Source organism: Natrix helvetica (assembly GCF_964273705.1).
Source record: "Natrix helvetica genome assembly, chromosome: 4".
NCBI classification, from domain to species: Eukaryota; Metazoa; Chordata; class Lepidosauria; order Squamata; family Natricidae; genus Natrix; species Natrix helvetica.
The window spans coordinates 156880634-156892318 of record NC_138550.1 but is presented as its reverse complement, the minus strand read 5'-3'; the positions used below and the strand labels follow the sequence as shown (position 1 = coordinate 156892318).

The window sequence follows — 11685 nt, the reverse complement described above, 5'->3', positions numbered from 1 at the left end:
CAAGAACCAAAAGTGCATAACTCTGGATTATGAATCAAAAGTGCATAACTCTGGATTATGAATCAAAAGTGCATAACTCTGGATTATGAATCAAAAGTGCATAACTCTGGATTAAGAATCTCGGTTCTGGGTCTAAAACCTAAAGTTCCTATATAGCCTGTTAATATCTAAAAAGGTTAAATATGGCAACTAGACCAAAGTTCATTAAACGGAGATGTTTCGTTACTCATCTGAACATCCGAACATCAAAAATGTCATCAAAAAAGCACAACAAAGAATGTTCTTTCTGCACCAACTCAGAAAGCTCAGACTGCCCAAAGAGCTGCTGATTCAGTTCTACAGAGGAATGATTGAGTCTGTCATCTGCAACTCCATAACTGTTTGGTTTGGCTCTGCAACCCAACAAGACAGAGACAGACTTCAGAAGATAATCAGAACTGCAGAAAAAGCAATTGCTACCAACCTGCCTTCCATTGAGGATCTGTATACTGCACGAGTCAAAAAGAGGGCTGTGAAAATATCTACAGACCCCTCCTATCCTGCTATCCTGGACATAACTCTGACAACCTGAGTGTGGGGATGTTGCAATGGTTATGAAGTGGGAGGAGTGGTCGTAATTTTCCCCCCAGTGCTGTGACTTTGAATGGTCACTACCCAAATAGTTTTAGGTCAAGGACAACCTGTATGGACTGTCACCATCTGGGAAATTTGCCAATGGGAAAGCAGAAGCTTTTTAATTAAACGCCTTAGCTGGAAAAGAGGCTACCAGACTCCTCCTGATTTCATGAGCAAATGTTTCAGACAGGAAGAGGAGACTAATTCCATACCTCTGTTGATTGCTATGCTTGAATCCGTCCAAAGCAATCAACTGGGCCCTGCCTGCATTTCCACTCTTAAGCCCCGGGTCTACAGGGATTCAAAAAATGCTTAGGATATTATTGGTTTCCTTGCTCTCCTGAAGCAGTTTAGTGATGGCTGAGCATATTCAATAATTAAACATAGTCCTTGACTTACAATCATTTGTTAGGTGACCATTGGAGCGAAGTTACATCAGCATTGAAAGAAGTCACATGATCTTTTTCACACTTACGACCGTTGCAGCATCCCTGTGGTCATGTGATCAAAATTCAGATGCTTGGCAACCGGTTCATATTTATGACGGTTGCAGTACCCCAGGGTTGCATGATCCCTTTATGTGACCTCCTTGCAAGCAAAGTCAATGGGGAAACCAGATTCACTTAACAATTGTGGCCTGAAAGGTCAGAAAATGGGGCAAAACTCACTGAACAAATGTCTCACTTAACAACAGAAATTTGGGGCTCAGTTGTGGTCGTAAGTCGAGGACTACCTGTAAGGGATGCCTGTGGAGCATTCCAGGCATGTATTACAAGGGGGAAAAAAGGAAGTCAGCTTATATGAACATCTGACACTGCCTACTCCATTTAGGACCAAAAGTATTATTAAGTCCAGGCAATCCTTGACGTACAACCATAATTGACCCTAAAATGTCTGTTGTTCGGTGAGACATTTGTTAAGTGAATTTTGCCCCATTTTACGATCTTGCTTGCCTCAGTTGTTAAATGAATCTCTGCAGTGGTTAAATTACATTAATCTAGAAATCAAATAAAGCAGAGTATTTGTTACTGAATTAAAATATATAATTTTAATATATTTGTTTAATTATTTAATATATCATAAAATATTTTGGGACGCGGTGGCTCAGGGGCTAAGACGCTGAGCTTGTGGATCAGAAAGCTCGGCAGTTTGACAGTTCGAATCCCAAGCGCCGCGTAATGGAGTGAGCTCCCATTACTTGTCTCAGCTTCTGCCAACCTAGCAGTTCGAAAGCATGTAAAAATGCAAGTAGAAAAATAAGAACCACCTTTGGTGGGAAGGAAACAGCATTCTGTGGACCTTTGGCATTTAGTCATGCCGGCCACATGACCACGGAGTCGTCTTCGGACAGGGCTGGCTCTTCGGCTTTGAAATGGAGATGAGAACCGCCACCTAGAGTTGGGAACGACTAGCACATATGTGCGAGGGGAACCTTTACCTTTACCTTATATTGCCAAGAGAAATGTGGAAATGTGTACTTCTTCATATTTCAGGTCCCACTGAGCAAAATACAAATGACCTTTTAAACAAAGCAATCCTGCTATTGATGTGTTCTCTAGTACTTGCTGGGATTTCTGATGGAATTTCTATTTCCAGTTGCTTTAATAATTTGTCTACATGCTTTTAAAAAAAATTCCCAGAGGCTAACAAGGAGTAATGTCCTATACATTATTCACTTGCTCATTTGAAATGCTTCAGAGAGTCTCCGAAAAGCTGAAAGTGTAATCCTATACTTGTCTACTTAAAAAAAAAAAACATCCACATATAAACTCTTACTCATAGGTCATGGAGACAGAACAAATTTTTAAAAAGCATAATAAAATGGATACAAAACTTTAAAGAAACAGTCACAACACAAACACAACAAACCCATTGTTTCCAGAAATTGGAAGTAAAAGTAAGGTAAAGGTTACCCTCGCACATACAGTATTGTGCAAAAGTTTTAGTCAGGCGTGGAAAAATGCTGTAAACAAAGAATGCTTCCAGACATATAAATAATGATTGTTTATTTTTGTCAATTTTCAAAATGCAAAGTGAGAGAACAAAAGAAAAATCTAAATCCAATCAATATTTGGTGTGACCACCTTTTGCCTTCAAAACAGCAGCAATTCTCATAGGTACACTTGCACAAAGTCAGGGATTTTGCAGGATTATAGTCAGGTGTATGATCAACCAATTATACCAAACAGGTGCTAATGATCATCAATGTCACATGTATGTTGAAACCCAGTCATGAACTGAAACAGAAACAGCTGTGTAGGAGGCGTAAAACTGGGTGAGGAACAGCCAAACTCTGCTACCAAGGTGAGGTTGTGAAAGACAGTTTCATGTCATGGCAAGATTGAGCACAGCAACAAGACACAAGGTAGTTATACTGCATCAACAAGGTCACTCCCAGACAAAGATTTCAAAGCAGACTGGGGTTTCAAGATGTGCTGTTCAAGCTCTTTTGAAGAAGCACAAAGAAACGAGCAACGTTGCGGATCGTAGACGCAGTGGTCGGCCAAGGAAACTTAGTGCAGCAGATGAAAGACACATCAAGCTTATTACCCTTCAAAATCGGAAGATGTCCAGCAGTGCCATCAGCTCAGAACTGGCAGAAACCAGTGGGACCCAGGTACACCCATCTACTGTCCGGAAAAGTCTGGCCAGAAGTGGTCTTCATGGAAGAGTTGCAGCCAAAAAGCCATACCTCCGATGTGGGAACAAGGCCAAGCGACTAAAGTATGCACGAAAGCATAGGAACTCGGGTGCAGACAAATGGCAGCAGGTGCTCTGGACTGATGAGTCAAAATGTGAAATATTTGGCTGTAGCAGAAGGCAGTTTGTTCATCGAAGGGCTGGAGAGCGGTACAATAATGAGGGTCTGCAGGCAGCAGTGAAGCATGGTGGAAGTTCCTTGAACGTTTGGGGCTGCATTTCTGCAAAGGGAGTTGGAGATTTGGTCAGGATTAATGGTGTTCTCAATGCTGAGAAATACAGGCAGATACTTATCCATCATGCAATACCATCAGGGAGGCGTATGATTGGCCCTAAATTTATTCTGCAGCAGGACAACGACCCCAAGCATACAGTCAGAGTCATTAAGAACTATCTTCAGCGCAGTGGTGGGTTCCTCCCGGATCGCACCGGATCGCGCGCGCTCCCTTTCAGCGCTCCACCTGGCTTGCGCGCTCCCTTTCAGCGCTCCACCTGGCTTGCGCGCTCCCTTTCAGCGCTCCACCTGGCTTGCGCGCTCCCTTCCGGCGCTGAAACCGGAAGTACAGTTTTACCCGGCCCTGGCGAAGCAACGACGCCTGCCTGCGCTCCACCAGCTCGGCTGGGAACGGAGATGTTTCCTCAGCGGAGCGGAGCGCCTGAAAAGTCTTTTCAGGCGCTCCGCTCCGCTGAGGAAACATCTCCGTTCCCAGCTGAGCTGGTGGAGCGCAGGCAGGCGTCGTTGCTTCGCCAGGGGCGGGGCAAGACTGTACTTCCGGTTTCAGCGCCGGAAGGGAGCGCGAGAGCCAGGTGGAGCGCTGAAAGGGAGCGCGCAAGCCAGGTGGAGCGCTGAAAGGGAGCGCGCAAGCCAGGTGGAGCGCTGAAAGGGAGCGCGCGCGATCCGGTGCGATCCAGCAGGAACCCACCACTGCTTCAGCGTAAAGAAGAACAAGAAGTACTGGAAGTGATGGCCTGATCTCAACATCATCCTGTGTGTCTGGGATTACATGAAGAGACAGAAGGATGTGAGAAAGCCTACATCCACAGAAGATCTGTGGTTAGTTCTCCAAGATGTTTGGAACAACCTACCAGCCGAGTTCCTTCAAAAACTGTGTGCAAGTGTACCTAGAAGAATTGCTGCTCTTTTGAAGGCAAAGGGTGGTCACACCAAATATTGATTTGATTTAGATTTTTCTTTTGTTCGCTCACTTTGCATTTTGAAAATTGACAAAAATAAACAATCATTATTTATATTTCTGAAAGCATTCTTTGTTTACAGCATTTTTTCACACCTGCCTACAACTTTTGCACAGTACTGTATATGCTAGTCGTTCCCGACTCTAGGGGGTGGTGCTTATCTCAGTTTCAAAGCCAAAGAGCCAGCACTGTCCAAAGACATCTTTGTGGTCATGTGGCCGGCATGACTAAATGCCGAAGGCGCACGGAACGCTGTTACCTTCCCACTAAAGTGGTCCCTATTTTTCTACTTGCATTTTTTACCTGCTTTCTAACTGCTAGGTTGGCAGAAGCTGGGACAAGTAATGGGAGCTCACTCCGTTATGCGGCACTAGGGATTCGAACCGCCGAACTGCCGACCTTTCTGATCGACTAGCTCAGTGTCTTAGCCACTGAGCCATGGCATAAAAGTAGTTTTGGACAAAAAAAATGTCCCAAATTACTCACGGGAAACTGCAAATGGCCATAAATGAGGGTGAACACCCTAAATAGGGTCACATTAATGTGGGGGGAAGGACAGTGCCTGAAAGTTCAAATCCGAGTCGTAAGTACTTTTGGGATCCATCGCAATTTTAAGCAGTTGCTAATTGCTTGTTATGTGAGGACTAGCTGTACGTCCAGTGAGCCAATAGTGCATTTATAAAATATTATTTTATAAACAGGACCAGCAACAAAATGTCATAACATAGGAAGATTTTTCTGCTGGGAGTTCCATGGGTGAAATTCCAACCAGACATCCCTCAAGATCAGACAGTTTGCTATATCTACCGGTAATCCTTTTCTGATTACTACAAACATTTATGTTGCTAAGTGAGACAGTTGTTAAGTGAGACTTATTTAATAAAGCGAATACAGGTAGTCCTCGACTTATGACCAAAGTTGAGTCCAAAATGTGTGTTGCTAAGGGAGACATTTGTTAAGTGAGCTTTGCACCTTTTTACCACAGTTGTTAAAGTGAATCATTGCTGTTGCTAAATTAGTAGCACGGTTGTTAAGCGAATCTGGCTTCCCCATGGACATTGCTGGTCATAAAGTGGCAAAACGGGATCCCATGGCCCCAGGCCACACAATCGTCATAAATGCAAGACAGTTGTCAAACATGTGAATCATGATGGGAATTATCCTGGGAATACTGCAACGGCTATAAATGTGAAAAAGGTCGTGACTTATTTCAATGCTGCTGTAACTTTGTTCGAATGGTCAATAAACAAATGCTTGTAAGGCAAGGACTATGTTTAATTATTGAATGTGCTCAGGCATCACTAAACTATTTCACGAGAAGAAACCAACGGGGTCCTAAACATTTTTTTGAATCCCTGTTCATCTTCCTAGCTTGCTTGTCGTTGCCTAATTTTGCTTTGTTGGTGCCATTTCGGTTATGCATGGCTGGCTGGGGAATTCTGGGAGTTGAAGTCCACAAGTCTTAAAGTTCCCAAGTTTGGACACCCCTGGGTTATGCAATGGCCTTAAGAGTGGAAATGCAGGCAGGGCCCAGTGTATTGTTTTGGATGGATTCAAGCACAGCAATCAACCACGGTATGGAATTAGTAGTACATAGCCTTTATTGTCGTTGTACAAAACAAACACAACAAAATTGCTTATTAGTATTAGTTTCCTCTTACTGTCTGAAACATTTGCTCCCTATATCAGGAGTCTGGTAGCCTCTTTTCCAGCTAAGACGTTCGATTAAAAAGCTTCCCGCTTTCACAAGCTGCAACTCCGCTCATCAGATGCAGTAATGAGGCTTCCGATGAATGGATCCGATGAAGGGAGCTATAGCTCAGAAAAGCTGACGTCCTTTAATAACATTTGCCTGACTTGCCTGAAAATACACCAGATGGAAAGAGAAAAATAGACAGCAGGATCACAGGGTTTGAGGTCCTGGGCAAAAAAGGGAAGAGATGCTGAGAGTGCCTGGGTTTTATGCCCTCTCGGGGCTTTTGAATTTGAGCTTGTATTCTGATTGGTTGTCAGACTGCTATGCAGGGGTAGGTTGTCTGTGTCCCAAGCTTGGTTGACTCTTGCTGGGTGATGATGTAATGAAGGGACGTTGGACAATTCCTCCTATGACGCTGCCTGAAGGAGGTAGATCTTTGTTATGTAGAATAGACTGGCCCTGGCCTTAATAGACCATTGAAAAAGGTGGGGGGAGCTGAGTTTCTGCCTCCCTTTTAGGGGAAATGTTCTGCCCTTTTAATATTTCCTAGAATATTTCATTCTTCTAGGAAAGGGGTGGGTGCTAACTTCCTACACTATCAAGAATGCAGAAGTTTGGGTGCTCCATTATGTCTTCAGAAAAAGATTGGACAGTCCTTTGTCTGGGATGGAAGAAAGTCTTCTGCCTTGATTAGAGGGTAGGACTAGAAGACCTCCAAGGTGCCTGCCAGCCCTATGATTCAATAATAGATGAGTGATGCCTTATTTATTTATAAAATATTTCTGTTCTGCTTTTCCTCATATTAGACACCAGGGTGGGCTCTTACATACACAATCAAATTACTTTAAAAAACCCAGAATTTTAAAACTTATTATCCAAGAGGCCTAATGATAGGTGGCTGTAGTGTTTGTTTTTTTAATACAGAAGCAGATGGAAATGTTATACCAATTAAAATGCTTGACTGAGATGCATATCTTAGCTATACTTCATTGGAGAAAGCATGCTAAAACTGGGGTTGCAATGTAGGAAGTTAAAACCCATCCCTCTGCTAGAAACCCCAAGGCTCTGTTTTAGGCCCAGTACTCTTCAACATCTTCATCAATGATTTGGATGAAGGAATAAATGGGGAACTCATCAAATTTGCAGATGACACCAAGCTGGCAGGAATAGCCAACACTCCAGAAGATAGGCTTAAGATACAGAAGGATCTTGACAAACTTGAACATTGGGCACTATCTAATAAAATGAAATTCAATGGTGAAAAGAGTAAGGTTCTACATTTAGGCAACAAAAATGGAATGCACAGGTACAGTATAGGTGATACCTTGCTCAGTAGTAGTAACTGTGAGAGGGATCTTGGAGTCCTAGTGGACAACCATTTAAATAGGAGCCAGCAGTGTGCAGCAGCTGCCAAAAAAGCCAGCACAGTTCTAGGCTGCATAAACAGAGGGATAGAATCAAGATCAGGTGAAGTGTTAATACCACTTTATAATGCCTTGGTAAGGCCACACTTGGAATACTGCATTCAGTTCTGGTCGCCACGATGTAGAAAAGATGTGGAGACTAGAATGAGTGCAGAGAAGAGCAACAAAGATGATTAGGGGACTGGAGACTAAAACATATGAAGAACGGTTGCAGGAACTGGGTATGTTTAGCTTAAGAGAAAGAAGGACTAGGGGAGACATGATAGCAGTGTTCCAATATCTCAGGGGTTGCCACAAAGAAGAGGGAGTCAAACTGTTCTCCAAAGCACCTGAGGGTGGAACAAGAAGCAATGGGTGGAAACTAACCAAGGAGAGAAGCAATTTAGAACTGAGGAGAAATTTCCTGACAGTTAGAACAATTAATCAGTGGAACAGCTTGCCTCCAGAAGTTGTGAATGCCCCAACACTGGAAGTCTTTAAGAAGATGTTGGATAGCTATTTGTGTGAAACTGTATAGGGTTTCCTGCCTAGGCAGGGGGTTGGACTAGAAGACCTCCAAGGTCCCTTCCAACTCTGCTATTGTATTGTATTGTATTGTATAAAACTGAAATATCCTGGGAAATATTGAAAATATTATATTTCCCTGGATGTGAAAAGGGAGAAACATGTTTTTAAAGACAAGGTAGCTCCCTGCAGCTTCCTTCCCACCATCCTTTATAAATGAGCCATTAAAGGCTGAGCTAGGCTACTTTACATAATAAAGGTTGGATTAGCTTTCTACAGAATCTCACCACAGGGCACCTGGGAAGAAGCAATGCTCAACCAAACTTTGACTCAAAGCACAACCTAAAGAGTTGCCCCTGCATTACCCCATGGGAGTCTGACAACCAATCAGAATACATTTTCTTATACAGGAACAGGAAACAGAGAGGTGGGGCCGAACAGAGAGTATAAAGCAGTAGTGGGATACGACTGGTACGCCTCGGTACGGCGTACCGGTGCCTGCTGGGAGCACCAGGTACCATTCCGGTACAGTGCTCTGGAGGGCCCGCCCACACTTTCTCTTTACCTGTATTTGAGCTGTTCGGGGCTTGCGCGCACAGAGCGTATGGCACCAGCGCGATGCTCCGTCAAGCAGCTGGAGCATGGCGGAGGCATTGCGGAGCATCGCAGGCGGTAAGTACGCATGCGTGCGCTGCACATGCTGTGCGCGCATGCACGCATGCTGCACGCATTCATGTGGTGGATACCCGCCCCGTTGCACTGTACCAGTTGCAACGGGATCCGGAACCCACCACTGGTATAAAACCAGGAACTTTCAGGCCTTCTCTTCTTCACCCAACATCTGGAAGCATGTGACACCCCCCCTTTTCTGTTCAGGACCTCAAGCCATGTGATCCTGTCCACCATTAAACCATCTTTCCATGCAGCCTCCATGTCTCCAGTGTCTTTTTCCCCACTTGGAGCTGAAGACATTTCTCCCAACAGCAACAGAGAAAAAAAACTATTACTTTGAAATAATATAAAGAAGATACTAATTTATAACAACTTTAAAAAAAACCTAAGGAGATAGGAAAAGAGACAGATCTTGTTTTAGTACATTTCCAGATGAAAAGTTTCTGAAAGAAAAAAAAAATAGAAACCACTTTCCTACCTTTGGGCAGTGTGGTGGCTTAGCGGTTAAGACTTTGGGTTCTCAGCCAGCAGCCCAAACGAGACCCGCACGCCACACAATGGGGTGAGTTCCGATCCTTGCTCCTGCCAACCTAGCAGCTGGAAAGCATGCAAATGTGAGCAGATAAATAGGCACCACTTCGGTGGGAAGATCACAGGGCTCTGTGATGCTGGCCACATGCCCGCAGAAATGTCTTGAGACAATGCTGGCTTCATGGCCTGCAAACAGAGCTGAGTACTACTCCCTATAGCAGGGGTGTCCAAACTTGGGAACTTTAAGACTTGTGGACTTCAACTCCCAGAATTCTGGCTGGGGAATTCTGGGAGTTGAAGTCCACAAGTCTTAAAGTTCTCAAGTTTGGACACCCCTGCCCTATAGTCATGTACATTTATATAGTACATAAAAAGGTAAAGGTTCCTGTCGCACATATGTGCTAGCCGTTCCCGACTCTAGGGGGTGGTGCTCATCTCCGTTTCAAAGCCGAAGAGCCAGCACTGTCCAAAGACATCTCCGTGGTCATGTGGCCAGCATGACTAAATGCCGAAGTTGCATGGAACGCTGTTACTTTCCCACCAAAGTTGTCCCTATTTTTCTACTTGCATTTTTACATGCTTTTGAACTGCTAGGTTGGCAGAAGCTGGGACAAGTAATGGGAGCTCACTCCCAAACTGCCAGCCTTTCTGATTGACAAGCTCAATGTCTTAACCCTATGCGTGAACCAAGCAACTAAGCTCAGCTTGCAGACGTTGCCTTTATATTTTGAGCGGAACATCTGGACCGCTCCCAACGAAATAATATAGATGTTTCCATGAAGTCATCAAGAGCGAAGGAGAACAACCACACCCAAGAGGGAGGATGCAAGAGAGAACGTGCACTGGAGGTTGGAAGGTTGTCTGATTTGGGTAGCAAAGATCCGGGTCACGCCAAGATTGAGCCAAAAAATGGGAGTTTGGACTGCCACTCAATCGCCACCATTGATTTTTGCAGCCAACTTCGATAATCAAAAAGAAGCAAAAGGGGGCGGGGCGGTGATCTGCAGGGAGGTGGGCGTGGCTGGAATCTCATCCTTTCCCGCATCTAATTAGGAGCAGCGGGAAGAAGGCGGAGACGAAAAGAGAAGGCTTCTCTCTCTTCCTATTGGCTGGAAGGCGTGGGGGCGGGGCCTCGGCCATTGGCAAGGTGAGTGCGCCTGCGTGGCGCCTGCCGGCCACCTCCCTCCTTTCAGTCCCGCCTGACAGGCGAGGCGGGAGCTGTGAGGCGGATTCCGTTGCTGCCGCTGTTGGTGCCTGAAGGGAGATGCGGCGGCTGGCCGGAGCCGTCCTCGGGCTGTGAGTCGCCGGGACCGCCGAGCAGGGCGCGGCCAAGGAAAGGCTCGGGACAGACTCATGAGCACCGCCTTCCCCGCGGCCGGGCGTCCCCGCCAACACCACCACCGCCGCCCTTCTCCTTCCCAGCTCCGGTAGCCGAGCCGGCGGGCGGGCGGCATGTCGTCGCCGACGTGGCTGAGCTGCCGGTTGGCGCTGCGCTTGGGCTCGGCCGGTTCCTCCGGGCGGGCGTCTCGCCTCGGCGGGTGCCGCTGTCTCCTGCTCCTCCGACGGCGCCTCAGCGCCCTCCGTCGCGCCCCCCGGCCCGAAGACGGACTCTGTCCGCCGGCCGCGGCCTCCTGCTTGGGCTCCCCGCGGCCGCTGGGCACGCACCCCAAGAAGGAGCCGATGGAGGCGCTCAACACGGCGCAGGGAGCCCGCGACTTCATCTACAGCCTGCACTCCACGGAGCGCAGCTGCCTGCTGAGAGAGTTGCACCGCTTCGAGTCCATCGCCATCGCCCAAGGTGAGGAGGAGGACCCCCCCCCCCATTCGCCGCGGAGAGAAAAGACCCCCGTGCACGTGTGAACCGACCCCGGGCGCCGCGCTTTTGGCTGTGGCTCAGCTTGGTGGTGGTGGTGGGGTCTTTGCGAACATGCATCTTTTGGGGCGGGGTGTCAGCGAGATCGTCGGTCTTGGAAAGCGGGGTTGGGGAGGGGGTCGGCGGGGGTGCAACCCTAGTGCAAGCCTGGCTGCTTTTCTTGGGAAGTCCAGTAAAACACTTGAACGCGGGCCGTCAGTCGGTCCCCGCGCTGGATTTGATTTGATTTAATTCGTCACTCATGTCCAAGATAGCAGGAATAAGAATAAACATGAATAAGAACACAGGAAAGGGGTACAAATACATGGGGACAGTAGGACAGGAACGGTATATAGGCACGCTGGTGCACTTATGCACGGCCCTAGACCCCCCCCCCCCCAACAAAGACCAATTTGGGAATGTTGGCATCGGCTCTTGAAGGCTGCTTTGGCGCGATTTTTCCTAGAAAATCCAAATGAACCGAATTGGTTCCTGTG

At 46.6% G+C, this 11685-nt stretch overlaps 1 protein-coding gene across 1 annotated transcript in view; it reads left to right on the top strand.

Moving 5' to 3' along the window:
* The first annotated feature begins 10491 nt into the window (after nt 1-10491).
* Nucleotides 10492-11685, top strand: part of TMEM65 (transmembrane protein 65) — a 36563-nt gene continuing 35369 nt past the window's right edge. The window contains exon 1 of the mRNA XM_081950601.1: nt 10492-11134. Within this exon, the coding sequence (XP_081806727.1) occupies nt 10789-11134 (346 nt within the window). The 5' untranslated portion in view covers nt 10492-10788. The remainder of the gene's footprint in view (nt 11135-11685) is intronic.